The 25696-nt window shown below is 36.9% G+C and overlaps 1 protein-coding gene and 1 non-coding gene across 2 annotated transcripts in view; both read right to left on the bottom strand.

The window, feature by feature from the left end:
- Positions 1–25696, bottom strand: part of NUP155 (nucleoporin 155) — a 70520-nt gene that overhangs the window by 27821 nt on the left and 17003 nt on the right. The window contains exons 7-21 of the mRNA XM_025436255.3: positions 25453–25558; positions 23964–24037; positions 22739–22830; positions 20608–20705; positions 19553–19705; positions 18530–18630; positions 15072–15242; positions 13329–13439; positions 11709–11803; positions 10721–10809; positions 9806–9868; positions 8872–9019; positions 7160–7226; positions 6030–6145; positions 1010–1107 (exon numbers count right to left, since the gene is read on the bottom strand). Coding sequence (XP_025292040.1) covers positions 1010–1107; positions 6030–6145; positions 7160–7226; positions 8872–9019; positions 9806–9868; positions 10721–10809; positions 11709–11803; positions 13329–13439; positions 15072–15242; positions 18530–18630; positions 19553–19705; positions 20608–20705; positions 22739–22830; positions 23964–24037; positions 25453–25558 — 1582 coding nt within the window. The remainder of the gene's footprint in view (positions 1–1009; positions 1108–6029; positions 6146–7159; positions 7227–8871; positions 9020–9805; positions 9869–10720; positions 10810–11708; positions 11804–13328; positions 13440–15071; positions 15243–18529; positions 18631–19552; positions 19706–20607; positions 20706–22738; positions 22831–23963; positions 24038–25452; positions 25559–25696) is intronic.
- Positions 4669–4796, bottom strand: LOC112652864 (small nucleolar RNA SNORA30/SNORA37 family). The gene has a single exon (XR_003131777.1). It is a non-coding gene; the product is annotated as a small nucleolar RNA SNORA30/SNORA37 family (small nucleolar RNA).

Raw genomic sequence — 25696 nt, 5'->3', positions numbered from 1 at the left:
TGGGGTGTCTGGCTGGCTCAGTCGGAAGAGCATGCAACTCTTAATCTTGGGGTTGTGAGTTCAAGCCCCACAATGAGTGCAGAGAGTACTAAAAAAAAAGTAAATAAATTAAAAAAAAAATGTTTTAAGGAACAGAGAAAAGCCTAAGAAAGGTTATTTTCTGGGGTCTGGGAATGTTCAAAAATTTTTCCATATAAATTAATGGTAATTACTTCCTGACTTTATGCCATTTTGGCTTATGAAAGGTTTCACAGGAACACTCTACTTTCATATAGCAGGAAAAACCTGTATAGACATACAATGGAATAGTCAGTCTTAAAAAGAAAAGAAATTTGGAAACTTATATATATATGTTTGAGGTATACAGGTAGTCAAATTCAAAGACAAAAAACAAAAATGATGACAGTTGTTAGGGGCTGGGGCAGTGGGGGAAATGAAGAGTTACTGTTTCATGGGTACAGAGTTTTATAGGAAGATGAAAAACGTTCTGGAAATGGATAGTGGTGATGTTTGCACAACAATGTGAATGTAGTTAAAATGGTAAATTTCGGGGATCCCTGGGTGGCGCAGCGGTTTGGCGCCTGCCTTTGGCCCAGGGCGTGATCCTGGAGACTTGGGATCGAATCCCACATCGGGCTTCCAGTGCATGGAGCCTGCTTCTCCCTCTGCCTATGTCTCTGCATCTCTCTCTCTCTGTGACTCTCATAAATAAATAAAAAATAAAATAAAATAAAATGGTAAATTTCATATTATGTCCATTTTACAATTAAGAGACTCATTTGAAATATGTTTTCTTGTATAGAAAGGGAAAAGAATTAATGGGCTGAAAGTTATGGAAATATATGAGATCCACATTGCCTCACTTTCCCAACCACACTGATGTTAATAAAAAATATCTGTATTACCAAAGAACTAGATCCTTTTGAGAAATGTCCACTGTTTTCTATTCTATAAATAAAACTCTTTATTGGGGTCACGTACAGTCAACTGATCAGAAGGAGTAACTTACCATGAAACTTCCTTTGCAGTTCCTGTTGCATCTGCTGAGTATTTCCATTTTCAGGACGCATGAATCCTATTAGCCTCTGCTGCACTTTGGCAGTTGTGCTGAAACATATTCCAGAATGTATATTGTGCTTTCAACCGTTTTACTGATATACAATTCATGTACCATACAATTCAACCATTTAAAGTATGTAATTTAGTTTTTTGAAATATATTCACAGGGCTGTGCAATTATCACAATCTAATTTTGGAACATTTTCACCCACTCCCTATTAGCAGTCAATCCTCATCTCTCCTGCCCTTACCCTAAGTAACTGCTAGCCTACTTTCCATCTCTTTAAGTTTGCCTATTCTGAATATTTCATATAAATGAACTGGAATACACTGTCAATATTCTTTTCCTCTGTAGAATAGTGAAATAATCACTGGTCAGTCAATGATGATTTAAACCTGAAGCATTTTAATCTTCTGGATGCTTAAAGTTTCTATTTGGTTTTCCTGATGTACATTTTGTTCAGAAAGGCCGGATAAATGGTTGCTTCTTTCTCTTTATCTGCCAAATTTAAAAGTAATGAATTGAGAGGTGCCTGGGTGATTCAGTTAAATGCCGTCATCAGCTCAGGTCATAATCCTGCGGTTCTTGGATCAAGCCCCTCACTGGGCTCTCTGCTTGGCGGAAGTTTGTCCTTTTCCCTCTCCCTTTGACACTCCCTCTGCTTGTGCACTATTCCAAAGTAAATAAACAAAATCTTTTAAGAAAAAAGTTATGAGTGGAGTTTCTAGCATCCTTCAAAGATGAGCAGTATTTTGGTTTCAAGTTATATAATAAAGTCCACCTTTTTCCCGTATGAGAAAATTTAATTCCCAACACTCAGTAAAAAAAGACACACTGAAGATATTATGGTGAAATTGTTAAATATTCAGTAATAAAGCCAAAAAGTTAAAAAAACTTCAAGGTAGGGCAGCCTGGGTGGCTCAGCGGTTTAGCGCAGCATTCAGCCCAGGGTGTGGTGTGATCCTGGAGACCCAGGATCGAGTCCCACGTTGGGCTCCCGGCATGAAGCCTGCTTCTCCCTCTACCTGTGTCTCTGCGCCTCTCTCTCCCTCTCTCTCTCTCTCTCACATCTCTCATGAATAAATAAAATCTTATTTAAAAAAAAACAACTTCAAGGTAAACACAAGCCATTTATAGAGTAAAGAGAATCAGAAAGTCAATGCACTTTTCCTCTGCAATATTAAAGCTTAGGAAAAAAATAGAACAAACTGTAAATGAAGATCTGAGAGAAAATGACTATGACCTTACAATCCCATGCTCATTAGGCAATAGAAAGGGGTGAAATAACTGATTTATGCTGCAACATGGATCTAGAAAATGAACCTCAAAACAATGCTAAGCAAAAAAGCTAGATTCTAAAGATCACAAATTATGTGATTCCATTTATATAAACTGTCAAGAATAGGCAAATCTAGAGATAGGATAGATTAATAATTATTTGAGGTTAAGGAGTTAAAATGACTGCAAATGGACAAAAGAAATGTCTTTGGGTTGCAGAAAATGTTCCAAAACTGGATTTTAGTGATGGCTGCACAATTTTATATATTTACTAAAAGCCAATGAACCAAACATTTAAAATAAGTGTATCTTGAAGAATAATAAATTACATCTTCAGAAGCTATTAAAAAATATTTAGTGCGACTAATGTTGCAAGCATGAAAGGTTGGTTGAAACTAAAAAAATCTGTTAATAAAGGAAAAGAAAATCTCTGCAAAATGCAGACATTTGACAAACTCCAATACTCACTTTATGTAAATATTCAATAAAACAAAAATGGATGAGTACTTTCTTAGGATGATTAACTATGTAGGCATGTTTTTGTTTTTTTGAAAATATTATTTATTTGACAGAGAGACATCATGCAAGCAGGAGGAGCAGTAGGCAGAGGGAGAGGAAGAAATAAGCTCCCCAATGAGCGGAGAGCCTGATGTGGGGCTTGATCCCAGGACCCTGAGATCATGAACTGAGCTGAGGGAAAGCACTTAACCAACTAAGTCACCCAGGCACCCCTGTAGGCTTGTTCTTAGAAAACACTACAAGCTTTCCCACTAAAGTCAGGAATAAGATCTGGATGTCCACTGTATCTTCACTACTATTTACCACTGTGTTTGGAAATATTAGTCTATACAGACAAGAAAAAGAAACTACAGCTGGAAAGAAAAGGTAAAACTCTCTATTTGCAGATGATAGGACTACATATTTGAAAAAAAAAAAAAAAAACCTCAATGAAAAAACTTAACTAAAAAAGAAATCAGTAAAGTAACAGGGTATAAAATTAACAGAATTGCAATTATAACTGTAAAATTCAATAAACTGCTAAGAAACTATTAACAGAAGAACATAATGTTAAAAAAAAAATATTCCAACTAAAATTCCAGATAATTTCCAGAAAGGATACTGATGGGAAAAAGATAATAGTTTCTGTATAATTTCAAAGGCTGATGGAGATGTGAATTTTTCAGAACTGAAAACTAACTGCTAGAGAAATAAAATCATATATAAAACTTCTAAATCTGTGTTTGGGGTAGGGAGAGGTCTGATTCATCCAGTAAAATAAAGGGATGGGGAAGGAAAGAAAAAACACACAGCAGAAAGCACAAATTCAGGATAGTGAGAATAAGATCAAACATTAAACTAATCCCAATTATGGGACAATTTATGGTTAAATGAACTGTCAAGAATAAAGATAAACTCTTAAAGTGGGTTAACAGGAGAAGGGAGAGATCAATTTATATGTTAAGATATACTTTAGTGTTCCAAAGGCTCAAAATAAAGAAAACTGATATAACTTTCTCAGGAGACAACTAAATACTACACATCAACATTTTAAAAAGTCCTTAAACCGGGATCCCTGGGTGGCGCAGCGGTTTGGTGCCTGCCTTTGGCCCAAGGCACGATCCTGGAGACCCGGGATCGAATCCCATGTCGGGCTCCCGGTGCATGGAGCCTGCTTCTCTCTCTGCCTGTGTCTCTGCCTCTCTCTCTCTCTCTGTGTGTGTGACTATCATAAATAAAAATTAAAAAAAAAAAAAAAAGTCCTTAGACCCACTAATTCTACTTCTCAAAAAACTCATCTGAAGATTACTAAACAAGTACACAAACATGTATAAAGAGGAATAATCACTGTACCTTGTTCATAACATGAAAACACAAAACACTGCAATGATTAGAGTTATACCATTAATTGTTTGCATATAAATAATGGGAAAACATGCAGCCAATATAAAAATTATTTATCCCACTGACTTGGAATACTCCAAAAGATAGAGTATATACAACGTTTTATAAAAGTATGCCTACTTACTTTCTTTTTTTTAGATTTTTAAAATTTACTCACAAGAGACACACACAGAGGCAGAAACTTATGCAGAGGGAGGAAAACCAGGCTCCATGCAGGGAGCCCGACATGGGACTTGATCCCGAAACTCCAGGATCACGCCCTGAGCCCAAGGCAGACATTCAACCACTGAGCCACCTAGGCGTCCCGCCTACTTAGATTCTTTAGCAGTTTTTTTTTTCCTAATTTTTTTGTTTTTATGTAGGGAGAAGACCTAAGGTTTGAGCAGCAGGAGAAAGATACAATGTCGATTACGGGGTCACAGAACAGTCTCTGTCCCATTGAGTGACAGCTGCCACTGGCACCATCTCAGGGCAAGGATGCAATCAAAGGTTTTCTTTCAGCACCAGCTACCAAATCCTGGCCCCACTGTCAGGGGAGGACCTGTGAAAGTGCTATATTTGCAGTTTTAAAGAAATTTATTTATTTATTTATTTATTTATTTATTTGATTTTATTTATTGATTTATTTATTTGATTTATTCATTTATGAGAGACAGAGACAGAGACACAGAGACACAGGCAGAGGGAGAAGTAGGCTCCCGAAGGAGCCCGATGCGGGAGTCGATCCCTGGACTCCAGGATCACGCCCTGGGTCAAAGGCAGGCGCCAAACCGCTGAACCACCCAGGGATCCCTATTTATGAATTTCATAAAGTTTACACTGTTATACTTCAGATCATAAATTTTCTGTGCAGTGAAATCTTTACAAAAAGCCCAAGTTACTTCTATAACAAAAAATTCAACCGAAACATATGTCACACAAAAACTTTTATAGGTACGTTCACACCAGCATTTTTCATAGTAATCAAAAAGCAAACACAGCCCAAATGAGTGACGCCGGATGAACTGAAAAATGAAACAAACTACTGGTATTACACATTAAAACATGTGAACCTCAAAAAAAAAATAATAAATAAAAATAAAAAAATAAAATAAATAAAACATGTGAACCTTGAAAATATGCTAAAGGAAAGAAGCTAAAACCAAAAGGCAATGCTTCGAATTAAATAAAAGATCAGAATACAGATCCATAGAGACAGACAGGTTAGCGGCTGCCAGGGACTGGAAGGGAAATGGGGAATGCTATGGACTGTGTGTTTGTGTCCCACCATATTCCTATTTTGAAGTCCCAAATCCAAAGTGATGATATTAGGAGATGGGGCCTTTGCAAAGTAATTAGGTGTAGATGGGTTGATGAGAGTGAAGCCCCCACGATGAATTTAGTACCTTTACAAGAAGTGACCAGAGAGTTTGTCATCTAGTTTTCTCTGCCACGTAAGGACACAGAAAGAAAGCAGCTGTCTGCAAAGAAGGAAGAGGGTCCTCACCAGAAACCAAACATCCTGGCCTCAGACCTCCAGCCTCCAGAACTGTGAGAAGTGTTTGTTGTTTAAGCCATTCTATGGTATTATTGTTATTGCGGCCTGAACAGGGACTGACTTCTAAAGGGGAAAGGGTTTCTCTTTGGCATGAAGAAAATGTTCTGGAATTGGATAGTGGTGATAACTGCATAACCTTATAACTATACTAAAAACCACTGAACTAAATATTTAAAAGGATGAATTTTATAAGATGAATTACATCTCAGAAAAAAAAAGGAAAAATAGGCAAATAATTTTGTTTATTCTTACTTTGGATTTCCTAATGGTCCTCCTGCAAATTGGGAGTTTCTGTCTAGAAATTCTTGCAAACCCTTTAGTTCTTGTAGCACTGACTCCAGAAGTTGGGAGGGAACGCTACTTTCAATCTGTAAGAAAAAGAGTATTTTCAAAAGCTTTAAAACACTGAAAAAGTGTATAGGCAAAAAATATATATATAACTGAATATCAAATTTCAATTTTTAAGTACCTTATCTTCATAAACAATAATTATTTATGCTTGATGAAGAGAATAAAGGGCTAAATAAGAACATCCCTCCTGGCCTGCTCTAGTTTGTTTTAGGCATAATTTACAGACCGTAAAACACATATTAAGTGAACATCTTGATAGCTTTTTATGTTTTACTCCAGTTACCACCCAGACCACAATACAGAATATTTCCAACACCGAGAAATTCCCTAATGCTCCTTTCTAGTCATTAGTCATCTCCCAGGTAACCTAAAGTTTGATATATTCACACCAGCATTTTAGCTTTGCCTTAACTCCATAATTTAGCTTTGCCTGTTCTTGAGCTTCATATAAGTGGAATCATATATCATGTGAAGTAAATGTATTCTTATTCTTAGATATGTGAACTTTAAAAGTATTAGAGTTGAAAAAATATTTGGTATCTTTCAGACTTAAAGAAAAAAAGCTTTAAAACATTCATATTTCACATTAAAAAATTTTTACTACCTGAATTTATAATACAAAGTTTTACGGGATCTATTCTTAAAGCACTCTAGAAAGTACTAATGCATGGAAATTAGTACTGCGTCTGTGGAGTTTGGGAATGTATAAGCAAAATATAAAATAGTAGCTTTGAGTAATATTAAATTTTAGGACTTAATTTGTTTAGCCCTCACAACAGCCTTAAGATGGAGATGTCTTATTATTCGCATCTTATAGTGAAGTATCAGACTGAACTATTAAGAAAATTACTCATCATTTATAAAGTGACAGAGCTAGGACTTCATCCAGGGCGAGGAGGGTTTATTGGACATGTACACAAAGGAATAATCATTGCATTTTGTTTATAACACCAAGAAATGTGAAACAATCTATTTATACAATACCATAAACTAGTTTTACACCAACAAAATACATTATACAATACACTTACTGCAGTGATCTCTCTGTTGCCACTCTTGAATACTCTCTCCACAACTAAACTAGCATCCCAGATATTGCTGAAATAAAAAAATGTTTTAATGATTATACTGTATAAACAAAAATAATTAGACTATGTAGTAAATTCCTTTCTTATGTTTATTAAAGTATAGCAATTATTTCATTTAACACTTTATGAAGTTGGGCAGCCTGGGTGGCTCAGCGGTTTAGTGCCTTCAGCCCAGGGTGTGATCCTGGAGACCCAGGATCGAGTCCCACATCAGGCTCCCAGCATGGAGCCTGCTTCTTCTCCCTCTGCCTGTGCCTCTGCCTTTCTCTCTCTCTTTCTCTCTGTCTCTCATGAATAAATAAATAAAATCTTAAAAAAAAAAAAAACACTTTATGAAGTTATCTGAAAGAACAGAATACAAGAAAATTTCTAAACCTGATATACCTCATTATTTCACATAATGAAATACTGCTGAGAAAAAATCAAGACTAGGGGCAATGAATTGTAAACAAGAAAGTTTATAACGCAAAAACAAAATTATAAAGGAGTTTTGCACTGTTTCACATTTTTTTAAAGACTTTATTTATTCATGAGAGAGACACAGAGAGAGAGGCAGAGACCTAGGCAGAGGGAGAAGCAGACTCCATGCAGGGAGCCCGCTGTGGGACTCGATCTCGGGACTCCAGGATCATGCCCTGAGCTGAAGGCAGATGCTCAACCACTGAGCCACTCAGGCGTCTCACTGTTTCACATTTTAAGCAAATGATTCAAATGAAAGCATCCATCTCAAGTCTAAGACAAATATACAGCACACAAGATAATTAACCAGATGATATGATCACCTAATTGAAAAAATGGCTATAATTCTTTGTCCCTCCTTAAACCTATCCTTTGCTATGTAACTTTGATGTGTCTCTCATAATGAGAAGTACATTTGCCATTTTTGAATGGATTTAATTTTTGAATCTGGGTTGGACTGAAGATTTTCCCTGGCCCATTGACAGAGGTGAAAATGATGGTAAGCCAACTCTTAACCGAGGCATCAAGAAGCTCTGCAAATTTCTACCTCTTATAAGACCTTGCCATCATGAATAATCCCTGGGTAACCTGGAGCATGACAGACCATGTGAAAAACAATCCAGTTGTCCCAGCATACAAACATGACCCTAGGGCAGCCCTGGTGGCTCAGCAGTTTAGCGCTGCCTTCAGCCCAGGGTGTGATCCTGGAGACCCAGGATCGAGTCCCACATCAGACTCCCAGCATGGAGTCTGCTTCTCCCTCTGCCTGTGACTCTGCCTCTCTCTATCTGTGTCTCACATGAATAAATAAATAAAATCTTTAAAAACAAATAAGCAAACATGATCCTAAACATGTGAGAATCCAGCCAAGATTGACAGAGCTCTCTTCAACCTCACAGCTAAATGCATGTAAATGAATGAGTCTAGCCAAGACCAGACTGCCTACTTTTGCAGATACATGTCACTTAGTTAATGGGGTAACACTATATATTAATATGTATGTATACATATTATAGGTGGTTAGATGATACAGGTGGTTAGATGATAAAAAAGCTAAACAATGGGAAACAATCTTATTAATGAACAAGTGAGCTAGGAATAAATGATGTCCCAAATTTAGAGGCAAAAATAAAAATATTCAACTATACAAAATAGGACAAGGTAAGCAACAGTTGGTCAGTCCATGCATAACTTACCCCATGATTCGAGAAAAGTAAATGCAAATACCATTATGTTTTCCAGAGTACACAATCTCTGGTGCAGCCATACAACTCATACTTGCAGCCTGAGTTGCTGGGTTTCCTGAAACACACACTGGAGTTGACATGGCAGGAGGATGTACACCTTGCAAACACATAAGAAAGATAAATCTTTATTTTTTATTTTTATTTTTTTTAAATATCGATGTTTTTCTTTATTTTTTTTAAATTTTTATTTATTCATGATAGTCACACAGAGAGAGAGAGAGAGGCAGAGACACAGGCAGAGGCAGAGACACAGGCAGAGGGAGAAACAGGCTCCATGCACCGGGAGCCCGACGTGGGATTCGATCCCGGGTCTCCAGGATCGCGCCCTGGGCCAAAGGCAGGCGCCAAACCGCTGCGCCACCCAGGGATCCCCAAGATAAATCTTTAAATTTAAACTTAAACATTCAGCATCCTCATTAACCCAAGTCTGTGTATCTAGACCCGAAGGTAAGAATATTTACAAAAACAGTAGAATAAATAGGTATCGAATTTGGTCTTCCCTAGGAAAAAGACACTCAGACTTGGATGGTGCTTCCAGGTAGGCTTTCAAGTGTCAGCATATAAGAGAAAAGGTAAGAAAGCTTGCAATCACCTCTTCTTAATGTTGAGAGTCAAATAGAGCTAATTATACAGATTTCATGGCTGCTAATTAAATCCTGATACCCAAATTAAGAGCTTTCCAGGTATACTACTAAAGGTGTTTCTACACAAAAGCATTCACAGCTAAATGTCAATACTGCTTGGACGTGACTTCTATTAAATTACATTATTTTCAAGAGACATAGGCAAGTTAATATTTCTCTCACTAAGCATTAAGGACAGTAACAGTATTAGCTCTTCAAAAAGAACAGCAGTAGCAACATAAAACAAAGAAATGAGGTACCTTGAGATGGTGTTCCCAAAAATGATGGATTTGGGTATGGACTACTACTAGGAATAGGGGAACCTAAAAAAGAAAGAAGAATATAGATTTATAAAATAACCTCCCAATCTTTTAAATCTGATTAAATTAGACAGAGAAGCTATTTCTAAGCAGGAGTGAGGAATGGCACCATTCATGACATATTTAAATTTTAGGGACTCCTCTTATTTCCCAGGAACTTTCCTTTCTTTTTTAAGATTTAAAGATTTTATTTAGGGATCCCTGGGTGGCGCAGCGGTTTGGCGCCTGCCTTTGGCCCGGGGCGCGATCCTGGAGACCCAGGATCAAATCCCACGTCAGGCTCCCAGTGCATGGAGCCTGCTTCTCCCTCTGCCTATGTCTCTGCCTCTCTCTCTCTCTCTATCATAAATAAATAAAAATTAAAAAAAAAAAAAAAGATTTTATTTATTTATCCACAAGAGACGCTGAGAGGCAGAGACATAGGCAGAGGAAGGAGAAGCAGGTTCCATGCAGGGAGCCCGATGTGGAACTCGATCCCGGGACTCTGGGATCATGCTCTGAGCCGAAGGCAGACACTCAATCACTGAGCCATCCAGGCGTCCCTCCCAGGAACTTTCTAACAATCCTCACTTTGGAAAACACTGAGGTGGGAGTTTACTTATTATTAAATCACTCACCTCCTTCCTTTTGGATAACTAACAATTTCTGTAAATACTACTGATTACATGTTATTTTGTTCTCTAACACATAAGAGGTCTCAGTAATAAATTACTGCTTTTAAGAGTCAGACATCTATAGAATTATTCACCCAATAAAAAAGTAGCAGTAAATAATGAAAATCTTTATTCATTAAAATATTCCAGTTTCTAAAATTCAAACTATTAGAAATAGTCTATTTCAGTATTTCATACTCACTGGGATAGACAGGAGACCCCAAGATGGGACCAACATTACTTGGAGCAGGGAGAGTAGTTGGAAATCTCATCTGTGCTTCACCACCATACCTGTTTTTATGACAAAAGAGGCTGAGCTTATTCAGTGAAATTATCCACTTTCAAAGCTGGAACTGTTTCAAATCTTGCTAGCTCCCAAATAAATGCTTTAAACATTAGACTTTAATGTATTCTATTTACAGTGCTCACAACACTAATCTAATAAATGTTGACTTGAATCTCAACCAGAAGAATTATAAGGGACTCTTAGCAATTTTTAAGAAGGGTTAGCAATGCACAGAATTTACTTAGAGTATATGGCACTGTATTTTTTATACCAGATTATGACTAGATAGCACTTGAAAAATGGTTTTAAGCAATTCACATTTCAAATCGCAACTTTAGCTAAATAGCTTAGAAAATGCCTCTTTGACACTAAGTTTCCTTAAAGTGATTCAGAATCCCTCAATGCCAACGATACAAAAAAAGCAGAATCAGTATAGTGTTTTAAGAAGTAAAATTGATATAGTAACTGGAGTAGAGAGAGGTGTAGAAAAAAGACCAGACAGAAGTTGGAGAACAGAATCCAGTTTCTGTATAAAATCCAAGGATAAAAATTCATACGTTGTACTAATCTATTTCTTTTTTAAAGATTTTATTTAGTTTTTCATGGGACACACAGGAGAGAGGCCGAGACATAGGCAGAGGTAGAAGCAGGCTCCCAGCAAGGAACTGGATGCGGGATAGAATCTTGCCCTGGGCCAAAGGCAGACGCTCAACCGCTGAGCCATCAGGTGTTCTGTCTAGCTATTTCTATTAGCATTATAATCTTTCCAGATTTCTTCCTTTTGCAAAAGAATGTTAGTAACTTGCCTATACAGTTCCTCAACTATTTGGTAAGCCCTTACACTATGATGACCAATGTAACCATTGAAAAAAGTGGCCAAGAACAAAAGAAGACTGACATATACCTGAAGAAAGCCCGAGTAGCCCATGCAGATACTTCTCTATCACAGGCAGCAGTGGAACAAGCAAGGATAAGGCAGGTTGCACAAGCCTGGTCTTCCTATTTAAAAACAAACAAAAAATAGTACCTTCCCTTATAGTAAACATTTAAAACGAAGTTTGGGTTACTGCTGTATCCAATGTTTAAATTTATGCCTAGCACAGAGCAAGTGCCTAATATATATTTGTTAAGTAAATGAAATCAGTTGGTATGAAAAAGTATTTATCACAAAAACATCGTTGAAGTGTGCTCTTTTTCTTTTTTTGAAATATTTTATTTATCAGAGCAAGACAGCACAAAAACAGGGAGCTGCAGAGGGAGACGGAGAAGCCGGCTCCCCGCTGAGCAGGGAGCCTGATGCAGGGCTTGATCCCAGGACCCAAGGATCGTAACTTGAGATAAAGGCAGACAACCAACTGAGCCATCCAGGTGCCCTGTTTCTTTTTATCTAGTTTCTATTTTAGTTTATAGTTTATTCCCCTAATTTTTTTCTCATGGTCTTTTTACCTATTAGAAAATAACAACAATAGCTAACATTTATTATGTACCTGTCATGTGCCAGGTACTATTTTAAGAGGTTAGCATATATCAATCCCCACATCATACATTACTATAATTCATGGTTTGTTTTTAAATTTTATTTATTTATTCATGAGAGACACACACACACACAGAGAAAGGCAGAGACACAAGCAGAGGGAGAAGCAGGCTCCATGCAGGGAGCCTGACGTGGGACTCGATCCTGGGACTCCAGGATCACGCCCTGGGCTGAAGGCAGGCATTAGACAGCTAAGCCACCCAGGGATCCCCTATAATTCATGTTTTACAGATGAAGAAACTGAAGACCACAGAATTCTACCCTGGTGGTGGAGGCAGTGATGTGAATCCAGTGTCTCTGTATTTAACTTTGATCTGATATTCCTGATCTTAAGTTTTTTGAGTTTTATACCTTGTCAATTCTAGCTACGGCTTTGACATACAAATGGCCTCATCACTACTGTCCCCAATTTTTTCATCAGGCCATTGGCAAAAAATTAAAACAAACAAACAAACAAAAGGATTTGTCCATAAATATCCTGTGTTTGTAATAAAAATGTATAAAATAACTGGAACCTGAGTCTCTGATTAGTATGCTTTAATGAGAACTTATTAATAATGGGGTGCCTGGGTGGCTCAGTTGGTTGGTTATCTCTTTTCGGCTCAGGTCAGGATGCCAGGGTCCTAGGGTTGAACCCTGCATCAGGCTCCTTGCTCAGCGGAGAATGTGCTTCTCCCCCTTCCTCTGCTGCTCCCAATACTTATGTGCTCACTCTGTGTCAAGTAAGATCTTAAAAATATATATATAGTTTCTTAAAAAAAGAACTTATCAATAACATATAAAAACCTGAGTTTATTGTATAGGCTTTATTTATTTATACTGTTCCCAAATATTAGTACACACATAATGGCTAATGTAAAGAAAGGAAGATTGCTAAGATCACCTGTTAATTACAGTATTTTGATCTAACTTACATAAAATTCAGCTATTACTCCCATTGTTTCATTGTTCAAAATATCGTATTTTTTAAGAAGTACAAATAATTACCTGATGTAATTTAAAGAATCTTTCTATCTCTTCTCCATCTCCACCCACATTACTCACAAGTAGATGCCTCAGTTGATCTACAGGTCTAAGTTTATGAAACATAAGACTCCCCTAAGAAGGTAAAAAAACAAAAATGAAACAAATAATAGATTTATCAAGCATGGCTGACATCAACTGACCCACTATTTTATTTAATAATATTAATAAAAACAACAAAACATCCCCTTCAGGAATACAAAGTAAACTGGTGAAAAAGAACATATATGTTTCAACTCCCAACCTATACAAGATCTATCTACATATGGCTAAACAAAATTTAATAAGAAAACATGGGTCTGTAAGACACAAAAAAACTATGGGTGAATTTTTTTATAAACCCCAGAGTAAGTTCTTTAAAAAAATACTTTTGATACCTTTTTTTTTTTTGTGTGTGTTTTTTTTTTTTTGATACTTTTATAAATCCCAAAAGATAACAGAAAATTTTGACTTCTTATATGCTTATCTGTATGGGAAAAATCTCAATAGACAAAATAAAATGACATAACAGGGAAAATGACACTAAAATTAACAAAAATTTCCTTGATAAAGAGCCTCTATAATAGATTTTTTTTTCTATAATAGATTTTTTAAAAAAGACAACTCAATAAAGTAGAAATAGGCAGTCCATAGAAAAACAAGCACTTGAAAAGACCGTCTTACTCTTAATAAAATCGCTTATTATATTTAAACAGGATGTGAGGAAACAGGCACTCAATATTCATCAATAGTGAATGCACGCACATATATATGAATAATACAGGGCAATCTGGCAACATCTATCAAATTTAGAAATGCACATATTCTTTCACCCAGATTTAATTCTACAGCTTTATTCACACACTCAGAAAAGGATATACACATAAGGCTGTAGCATTACGAATGGCAAAAGATAATCCATTAATAGGTGCTTAGTTAAATAGGGTACATCCATAGAAAAGAAAACCTTTCAAATTGAAAGTTCTTTAATATAATGATATGGGAAGACCTCTAAAATATGTGTTTGAGATATTAAAAACAAGGTATAAAACAGCGTATATAATACGTGACCATTTAATTTTTTTTTTTTATTTATTATTTATGATAGTCACACACACAGAGAGAGAGAGAGAGAGAGAGGCGGAGACACAGGCAGAGGGAGAAGCAGGCTCCATGCACCGGGAGCCCGACGTAGGATTCAATCCCGGGTCTCCAGGATCACGCCCTGGGCCAAAGGCATAAACCGCTGCGCCACCCAGGGATCCCCTACGCGACCATTTATTTAGAAATATATTTTATTGTTTGTGTATCTACACCTCTGGAAGAATACACAGATACTGAGGACATGGGTGTCTGCAGGAAAGGGATCTCAAATGGAAGGGAGAATTTACTCTGTATACTCCTTGTTATAACATTTGAATTTTAAATGCAACACTATTCTGAAAACAAATATTAAAAAATGTTTTTTAATAACCTAAGTGAGAATTATAAAAAATAAAAAAACAGGTTATTTTGTACCTAGAGTAAAATGCTGTACTAGAGTAAAATGTGACTTTAGAAAAAGAATAACACTCATAAATGGTATTTACGAACTGTTCCTTAAGAATATCTTTAAGAGTAAATATTACTAAAGTACTTAAGTAAATGACCATTAAGCAAATACTGCAGAATACTTAACATTAAACATTGCTTCTTTTTTGTCTCCAACTTAACAGAATATGTACATACCTGTGCTGAGAGGAGAACAAACTTCTTTGGAGGCAACATGTGCTGTTGTACTACAACAGGTGAATCAGTTATTGGAATATGATCCTTATTTAAGGGTGTAATTATTTTATCCACTTTCAATTCATCTATTGCGGAAAGAGCCCAGGAATGACCATCGACGCGGGTTGTCATCTGTGCAAAAGAAAGAAACTTTTTATACCTGTTATTAAAGTTACACAAAGCAAAACCTTCCAAAAAGGAAAAAAAATATAGACCTAATCTCTAATATGCAGAATTATACAAATTAATAACACATGAAAGCGAACACTCCTAAGTTTCTATTTAATGCTCTCCTGTCTATTCCTTTAATCAGGCTATCTTCTATGACAATAATCTTTCATACCAGAAGGCAAAGGCAAATTTTCTTAAGATAACCCTAAACAGGATTTACTTCAATTCTTCAATAACCAAAAATTATTCTACCACCTTTCCAGGATAGACTGGATAGGTTACACTTTGTGGACTGTAGATTTTTGTTCTCTTCTGAAGTTTTTGCTAAAAACTCTTCTTTTTAAAGTGTTTTAATTTTCAAAAATTCTATTATAAAAAATTTCAAGCATCTAAAAATGCTTAAAGTACCAATACCTAAATTCAGTAATTGTTAGCGTTTTGCCATACTTCCTTTCTCTAATATACATGGTATATATTTTTTAACTGAACCATTTGAAAGTGATGATATCATATGTCACTGATAAATACTTTTACATGCATCTCCTAAAAATAAAGATGTTCTCTTATATATAACATATATAACACTTAAGAATATTAACAGGGACGCCTGGGTGGTTCAGAGGTAAAGTGTCTGCCTTTGGCCCAGGGCATGATCCTGGAGTCCCGAGATTGAGTCCCACATCGGGCTCCCTGCATGAAGCCTGCTTCTCCTTCTGCCTGTGTCCTGCCTCTCTCTGTGTGTGTCTCTCATGAATAAATAAATAAATTCTAAAAAAAAAAAAAAAAAAGAATATTAAAAAAAAATCTGATGCCTAGCCAATATAGTTTTCCCATTATCTCAATGTCTTTTAGCTAGCTTTGGGAAGACTATAGTTTTAGGGAGACTACAATTTGGTTAAAGTTCATGTACAACATTTATATTTGGTAATTGTTTTTCTTTTAAAAACTCCACATTTGGAAACAATTCAGGTACTATACAAATGAAATGATATGATGTATAGTATTTGCTTAAAAAAATTTATCATTCATTGAGTGCTTCCTATGTGCCAGGCAGTGTGCTGAGTGCTTTACACAAGAAATCATTAAGTCCCACAACAAACCCACAGAAGTGGTAGTATTATAACTATAATTATTGTTAACTATAATAGACAAGGTAATTGAAGGCCAGAGACACATCAAATCCTTTGAACCACAGGTTTAAGGAAAGAGAGTAAGAATTCAAACCTGTACTCCCTAACTGTGCTCCCATCAGGACAGGGTTCATATCTTACTCAGTTCTGAATCCTCAGTCTACCTCAACACCACATTAAACAGAGATACATAGCTGGTGCTCAGTAAAATTTAAAGAATAAGGAAAGAATTGGAGAGGGACACCTGGGTGGCTCAGCAGTTGAGCATCTGCCTTTGGCTCAGGGCGTGATCCTGGAGTCCTGGGATCGAGTCCCACATCAGGCTTCCTGCATGGAGTCTGCTTCTCCCTGCCTCTTCCTGCCTGTATCTCTGCCTCTCTCTGTGTGTGTCTCTCATGAATAAATAAATAAAAATCTTTAATAAAAAAAAGAACGAATCTGAGAAAAGTGCTTCTTGACCCCTCCCAGCTCTTTGGGCCATGTCAGAAACTTGGAAGAGCTCATGTTTTCAAACCACTTTCCCACCCTTGGGGATGGTTTCTATCTCCTCCCATCTACATACCTTTTCCCTGTTACCCGTAACTAAACAGGCTTAAATTTGAGAATAATCAGGAAGCAGCTGGTGGCAGCAGGAACCAAAATACCTTTAAAGAGAGGATTACAGGTGGATCCCTGGGTGGCTCAGCGGTTTAACACCTGCCTTCGGCCCAGGGCATGATCCTGGAGTCCCAGGATTGAGTCCCATATCAGGCTCCCTGCATGGAGCCTGCTTCTCCCTCTGCCTGTGTCTCTCCCTCCCTCCCCGTCTCTCATGAATAAATAAAATCTTAAAAAAAAAAAAAAAGGATTACAAAGGGAGTCTCAGACAATCAAACCCTTGGTGGAGGTTGGTTTATCTGGTTTGATCAGGAGGCAGGCAGCATATGCTATGTAAGGGCATTTAGGAGAAATAAATGGGGTAGAATAGGGGATACCAACAGTGAAGGCAGAGATAGCCTTCCCTAGTCATATCCCTGGAGGTGCTGGCCTCTCCCCAGTTCCTTTTGTGCTGAAGGCTAAGATGAGCAGCCCAGGTGTGAGACTGGGCTAGGACAGGCCGGGGCTATACTCCTTATCCAGGATCTCCACATCAATTTCATGGAATATATGGTGGTATTTGATTTGAAAATGGAATTATTTGTTTGTGTGTGTACATCTGTATATGCAGTAAAGAGAGATCAAACAAAATGGAAAAAATGTTGGTAAGTGTTTAATGTGGGGTTCAATTTATCATTCCTCTATTCTTGTTTATGTTAAAAAATTTCTGTAATTAAGGGGCACCTGGGTGGCTCTGTTGGTTAAGCAATGGACTCAATTATGGCTTAGGTCATGATCTCAAGGGACTGAGATCACACCCCAAGTTGGGCTCTGCAGGGGCATGGAGCCTGCTCAAGATTCTCTCTCTCCTTCTCCCTCTGCCTCTTCCCTCTCTTCCTCTTAAAAAAAAGATGAAAGAAAAAGAAAATTCCTATAATTAAAAGAAAAAAGTTTGTTTTTAAATTTAGGTAGAACTACAAATTAAAGACATCATTAAGATAAAATTCTAAGGGGTGCCTGGTTGGCTCAGTTAGTTAAGTGTCCAACTCTTGATTTTGGCTCAGATCATGATTTCAGGGTGGTGAGGTGGAGCTCCGAAGCAGTAGAGAGTGTCTGCTTGACATTCTCTCTCTCCCTCTCCCTCTCAATCCCATGCACATATGCTCTCTAAAATACATAAATCTTTAAAAAAAGATAAAATTCTAAGTCATAACTATAATTAAATAACTAAAAACCTAATACATTAAAATGGGACAAAAGTCATTTCAGAAAAGATATATACATTTTTGGATACATTATGAAAGACATTCTAAAAAAAAAAAAAAAGAAAGACATTCTAAAATGATGCCAATGTTTAAAGATACTTTTTAATTATTACCATCATGACTTCGAACCTCACAGAGGAAAGAATTAACAGGATATACTACTTCTTTCAATATGATTGTTCAAAATAAATGGTATCACAACCTAAAGATCTACAATTTTATTCTTCACTTAAAATTATAGATTATATAAAAGATTAACATTCTCGGGATAACTTACCTGGGTTTCCATCATTGGCTTTTGGAAAGGAAATGTATCATGGTTGACACACCACAAAATGTCATTATCTTCATTTTCCGAAGCTGCCATCAGTAGAATACCTAAAAGTTCAATACACAAAATCTTATTATATGATGCTAAATATAAATAGTATGCATCCCTAATGATCTTAATAATATTACTAACATTAATATATGTAACATATATACATATCATGCACTGTTGTAAGTAAACAAGTCACAAAATAAAAGTTAATCCCCTAAAAACACATAAAATTATTGTCAGGATAGAATCATTACATGTTCAAGATCTTATACTTCATTTCTTTCGAGTAAACACTTTTTTCACATCTTAAAATTCCTGATGTTAGGATATATTTCACAATCAATAAACTTATGAATTTAATTATTAATCTAAAGAAAACATTTTTAGTATATAAGAAATCAACGGTATCTAATATTCAATGAAACAGAATTTCATGTACCAGTTATCTCAAACACATGAATAAAAAATGATGAAGTTACTAGTGGAATGGCAGAATAAACAAACTATAAAAGCATCATCTTAGCAATACTAGTTGATTTTGAAATATACTCTCCTGTGCTCAATTCCAACTCCTCCCACTAATCTCTTTATACTGACTTTAGTGGTATCAGCCTTAAGTCTACTGGGAGGTTATAGGTGATAAAGCCATAATTAATGCACGAAATTAGAATATCCTAAATTTTACTGGAAAATTTGTTATTTTCAAATGACTCAAGACATTCTAATTTTAACAATTAAAAAATCTAATTTTAGGGGCACCTGGGTGGCTCAGTGTTGAGCATCTGCCTTTGGCACAGGTCATGATCCCAGGGTCCTGGGATCGAGTTCCACATGGGGAGCCTGCTTCTCCCTCTGCCTATTTCTCTCCTCTCTGTGTCTCTCATCAATAAATAAATAAAATCTTAAAAAAGAAAAATAAATGAAAACTAAAAAACCAAAAAAATCCAATCTTAAACCTGATAGTATTTCAAAACTTACCTTTACTGTAAAGAGCCTTATGTACTTTTGAAGGCTTTTCCACTGTTGAAGATGCTGAGAATCCAGGAGGTAAGCGGACATGAACCAGTGTCAACGTATTAGGTCGTGCTAATGGTTGTCTGAATGGACAAGTGCTGAAATATAACCTTACACCTGATGATGGGATAAAATTATATATCAGTAACAGAAAATGAAAGAGCTGAGATATACATGTCATTGAAACAATTCCACACGGAAACACAAACTCCTGCTAAAGCTACAGAATCACTTCCCTGATTGATCTTAAATCACCACGTGTACCACCACCACCCAAAGTAGAGTTCTAAGAAAGTGTCACTTTGAATTACCATATGAATCAACACATTTTAGTAGATAGAATCTGCAACTATAAGCCAAGGGAGTCCTTGTTCCTATTCAGGCTCTGTCATTGAATATTAGTCATTTTACTTGTCAGGCCTAGTTTTAATATCTACAACATGAGGAGACAGAATTAGAAGAACCGGGGCACCCAGGTGGCTCAGTCTGTTAAACATCTGCCTTTAGGGGATCCCTGGGTGGCTCAGCGGTTTGGCGCCTGCCTTTGGCCCAGGGCGCGATCCTGGAGTCCTGCGATGGAGTCCTGTGTCAGGCTCCCAGCATGGAGCCTGCTTCTCCCTCCTCCTGTGTCTCTGCCTCTCTCTCTCTCATAAATAAATAAATAAATCTTAAAAAAAACAAAAAACAAAAAACATCTGCCTTTAGCTTGGGTCATGATCTCAGGGTCCTGGGATCAAGTCCCACATTGGGCTCCCTGCTCAGCAGGGAGTCTGCTTCTCCCTCTCCCTTTGCCTCCTCCCCACTGCTCATGCTCTGTCTCTCAAATAAATAAAATCTTAAAAAAACAAAACATAAAGACTTCTAATTTTCAAAATCCTTAATTTTATAAATTATTAATATGGCTTGGTAATTGATACAGAAGTAAAAACATATTTCTAATCATAATCATAATCCTTAATTTCCAAATCTGAGTATTATCAAGCTCTAAAAGCAACAGCGGACATATAAATTAAACATACCTGCATGTGTGACCGCCAATAACTGACAGTCCAGTGATTCAGAATTTTCAATCACGGCTATTTGAACAATTGGCTTAAAAACAGAACGATCTATGGTCCTACAAGAAAGGAAAGAAAACTAGTCTCTTTTTAAAATGATCTACTACACATCTCAATATGCTAAAATAAGACTAACTTCTTAGAAAATTAATACAACAGCACCAATAGCCAGCAAAACCCCCTGAATACGAGTTTACATTGTTAGAAGTTACCCCTTCCCTCAAAGGTCATAAAAGAAGGCTATCTCCATTGAGTGAATGGTTAATGACGAACAAGACATTCTCAGAGCATCAAATCACCATTGTAAAGATTACTCCAAGTGTTCAGTAGTGGAAAAACTGGTGGCTATGTGCCTACTGATGTAATGCTGCAAAGAGTTCACATCACCTATGTGATACTGGTTAAAAAAAAAAATTACCCTGAATTGAATGATAAGGAAAAAAGACAAATTCAGAAATTGAGATATTCCACAAATAAGACTCTTACCCCTCCCCCACCAAATGTGATAATTAAGGGGAAAAGGAAGGTGGGTGGCTCAATGGTTTAGCGCCACCTTTGGCCCAGAGCGGGATTCTGGAGACTTGGGATCATGTCGGGTTCCCTGCAAGGAGCCTGCTTCTCCCTCTCCTCCCTCCCCCTCTCTGTCTCATGAATAAATAAATAAAATCTTTAAAAAAAGAAAAAAAGAAAATAAAAGCTGGTAAGACAGCTGTTTTGTAAGACAAATGACTAACATAATTAATTCATGGATTCTGACTGAATCTGGGAAAAAACGGAAAGAAAAACAATTATGAAAGATTAGTGAGACTATAAAGTAATTTTAATATGCACTATATAATTACAAAGTAATATCATAAAATTATTAATGCTTTTAGGTGTGGAATTAGTATTGTGCTTATTTAAGAGACTTAGGACATGGAAAATGAAGGAGTGAAAGTCATGATTCTGCAACTTACTTTCAAATGTTCATCAGAAAGAAAGTGAAAAAAAAAAAGAAAGTGAGGAAATGAGGGAAAACGGTAACAACTGCTGAATTTGGATAATCTGATAAGGTATTAACGGTTTTTACTATGCTACTCTTCTAGCTTTCCTATGGATTTGAAAACATTTCTGAAAAGAAAGGTAGTTAGGGGAAGTAAAAGGAAACCCTGTTCTAGACTGTCTGCCTTAGGGATGCCTGGGTGGCTCAGTGGTTGAGCATCTGCCTTTGGCTCGGGGATAATCCCGGAATCCTGGGATTGAGTACCACATCAGGCTTCCTGCATACAGCCTGCTTCTCTCTCTGCCTAAGTCTCTGCCCCTCTCTCTGTGTCTCTCATGAATAAATAAATAAAATATTTAAAAAAGAAAAAAAGATTGCCTAGGAATTCTTTTGTCAGTGAAAATCAAAGAAAGCATTGATTGTTTTTTTGTGAGGATATGCAAACAGAGCTATAACCCAAGCACACACAAAACTGAAGCTGAAGATTTGAGGTCTTTGTTATGGGAAGAGAATTTTTGCAGCTGAGCTAAGTTAGTTGCGATATACATAAATCCCAGTACATAGCGTCTCAAGTCTTGGCTTGTAATTTGTGTTCTAGTACCTATACCTAAGAGTCAGACTTCAGAGAAATGTTAACATTCCTTAGTTTCAGTTTCCTCAGAAAACAATGTGGGCAACACGACTGTAAAATTCTGTATTCCCAAACTGCACTGTGTCAATTATCAGACCAGCTGAACTTTTATGATGCAGTCCTCTTAAAAGGGTGTAGTAGTAACAAGCGGGGAGATGACGACGATGACGACTTTGTGACATGTAGTTTCCTAGTGACAACTCCTTTAATTGCCTATATAGGCCACCTAAAGCTTAAAATTTCAAATTTTTATACTTTACATTATAAAAAATCTGCCTTGTGTTTCAAACTATCCAACATTAGAATTAAATGAAGAGTCTGTCTCTAGCAGTTGTTTCAAACATAACTTCCAGTGTCCTCATCTTCAACATTTCTTCTCTTTTACAGATATTCTGAAGAGGAAATAATTTTAGTATGCTGCACATATATAATTATATGCCTTGTGCAAATGAAATGCCTGGCAATAAATTACATATTACCTAGCGATGTTTCCAGCAGCAGAGACAATAGAATTCTGAGAAACTGAGGCAACTCTGCTCATTCCTTGTCCATCTTGGCCCAAATCGTACACCTGTGAATAAAAAATTGTACTCACTTAAACATAACTATAATCCATACAAATATTACAAAATAAACTTTTGGAGAACTTTTTATTTTATTAAATAGACTCTTCTTTTCAAGGATCCTTTAATTTTGGCACTTTACACAGATATGGAAACATTCAGAGATTTGAAAAAATTTTTTTTAAGTTTTATTTATTTATTCATGAGAGACACACAGAGAGAGGCAGAGACACAGGAAGAGGGAGAAGCAGGCTCTCCACAAGGCGCCCAATGTGGGACTCAATCCTGGATCCTGGGATCATGCCCTCAGCTAAAGGCATGATCAACCGTTGAGCCACCCAGGCGTCCCTGGAGATGTGAAATTTCGTAAAAACGGGAGCCCTAAGAAGTAGTTTGGGATGTTTTTTAAAAAGCATACAGCTGGGATCCCTGGGTGGCACAGTGGTTTGGCGCCTGCCTTTGGCCCAGCGCGCGATCCTGGAGACCCGGGATCGAATCCCACATCGGGCTCCTGGTGCATGGAGCCTGCTTCTCCCTCTGCCTGTGTCTCTGCCTCTCTTTCTCTCTGTGTGACTATCATAAATAAATACAAATTAAAAAAAAAAAAAAAAAAGCATACAGCTGGGCAGCCAGGGTGGCTCAGCGATTTAGCGCCGCCTTCAGCCAAGGGCGTGATCCTGGAGACCCGGGATCGAGTTCCATGGTGGGCTCCCTTCATGGAGCCTGCTTCTCCCTCTGCCTGTGTCTCTGCCTCTCTCTCCTCTGTTTCTCATGAATAAATAAATAAAATCTTTTAAAAAAATAAAAATAAAAATAAAAAGCATACAGCTCAGGGGTGCCTGGGTGGCTCAGTTGGTTGAGTCTGCCTTCAGCTCAGGTCATGATCATGGGGTCCTGTGGTCCTGGGATTAAGCCCACATTCAGCTCCTTCCTCAGTGGGGAACCTGCTTCTCAACACCTGCCCTCCATTCCCCTCCTCCCTAGCACTTGAGTTCTCTCCCAAATAAATAAAATCAAATCGTAAACAAACAAACAAAAAAAAACCATACAGTTCATAGGAAAAGGCTGAGAGTAACTGAATCTCTTCCTTAAAAACAGGGATTTTCTTACCCCCCCTCTTAAATAGTATATTAATACTTACCTGTATTACTCCTTTCTCAGATCGTGTATATAAAATGTTTCTAGAATTATCGATTGCAATTTGAACAATAGGATCTAAAAATAAGACAAAAAAAGAGAAAAAAACCTCTAAAGATTAACAGAGTAGCCACTTAAAACAAATTTAAATTGTTAAATCAGAATTTTGCATTTAGGGGCTATCCTCTTGCTTTGTAGGTAAGTCCTACAAGATTTGCATGAGGACAAAGCCAAGAAGCATTGAAATTAGACAATACACGAAAGAGCAGACATCAAATATTGTGACTCCTTAAGAGCTTCACAAAGAAATTACTGTCTTTTTAATGAATTTTAAGCCAAATCGGAACCAAATTCTAGATTATTTCTTCAACATTTAATTAATGTCTACTATATGTTAGAAACACAGGAAATAATTATACTGAGTGCATTCCTTCAAGAAACTTCCTAGTTAGTTTAGTAAATCACTGTGAAGGGAAAAAAATAAAAATTTCAGTCACATTTTGAGTGTGACTCATATCTTACTAAAGCATTTTTAAATTATTTCACCTGACTAAATCTCTCACTTTTATTAAAAACTCAGATATATTTATTTTATGTTGAGGATTTGTTCTAGACCAGGCAAAACATATATTAGAGGTCTCCCTCTCACACTCACACAGTATTGGTGTAAATGCATACAGCTGTTTTAGGCACATGTTCTGTGATGCTATATTCATAGGAACTTGGGAATAAAACTCATATTGTCTCTTTATTTTATAATCTCTTCTTCCTTTAAGAAACCTATGAGGGGACATCTGGGTGGTTCAGTCAGTTGAGTGTCAGACTCTTGATTTTCGTTTGGATCATGATCTTGGGATCATGGGATTGAGCCCTGTGTCAGGCTTCACACTCAGCACAGAGTCTGCTTACCTCTCTCCCTCTGCTCCTCCCTTTATTCCTCCCCCTGGTCACATTCTCCTTCTCTCAAATAAATAATAACTTAAAAAAAAAAAAAAACCTTTATAAATATATACAAGTGTTATTTAATAAGACAAACTTTCAGTTAAGAGTGAGAATTTCTGAAGAAAATGTCAACAATCTTAAAAAATTGGGACGTCTAGGTGGCTTAGTGGTTGAGCCATCTGCCTTTGGCTCAGGACATAATCCTGGAGTCCCAGGATCAATTCCCACATCGGGCTCCCTACATGGGGCCTGCTTCTCCCTCTGCCTACATCTCTGCCTCTCATGAATAAACAAAGACTTAAAAAAAAAAAAGTCTTAAAAAATTTTGTTGTCAGGGACGCCCGGGTGGCTCAGCAACAGAACATCTGTCTTCGGCGCAGGGCATGATCCCGAAATCCCAGGATCGAGTCCCACATCGAGCTTCTTGTGTGGAGCCTGCTTCTTCCTCTGTGTCTCTACCTCTGTCTCTCATGAATGAATGAATGAATGAATGAATGAATAAAAATCTTAAAAAGAAAATTTGGTTGTCAAATTTATTGTTTTCTACTTACCATCTTCTGAGAATGTGAATTGTAGTAATGAAGGAACAAGGAAAGAAAGTGCACTCTTTGAGTGGTTTATTTTCCTGCATCTTTGGCTAAACCAACCTGCTTCTGCCTTAAAAGGAAAAATCAAAAGAAGGAAGACTTGTAAATATAGATACACTTGTCACTACTATTTGGCAACTGCTATATACCCACATGTATAAAAATCCTCAAATCTTAGTCAAATACCCATAATTATAAAGACATACTA

Source organism: Canis lupus, chromosome 4 (genome assembly GCF_003254725.2).
Source record: "Canis lupus dingo isolate Sandy chromosome 4, ASM325472v2, whole genome shotgun sequence".
Taxonomy (NCBI): domain Eukaryota; kingdom Metazoa; phylum Chordata; class Mammalia; order Carnivora; family Canidae; genus Canis; species Canis lupus.
Note: the sequence above shows the minus strand (reverse complement) of the source record. Positions and strands in the feature narration are given on the sequence as shown.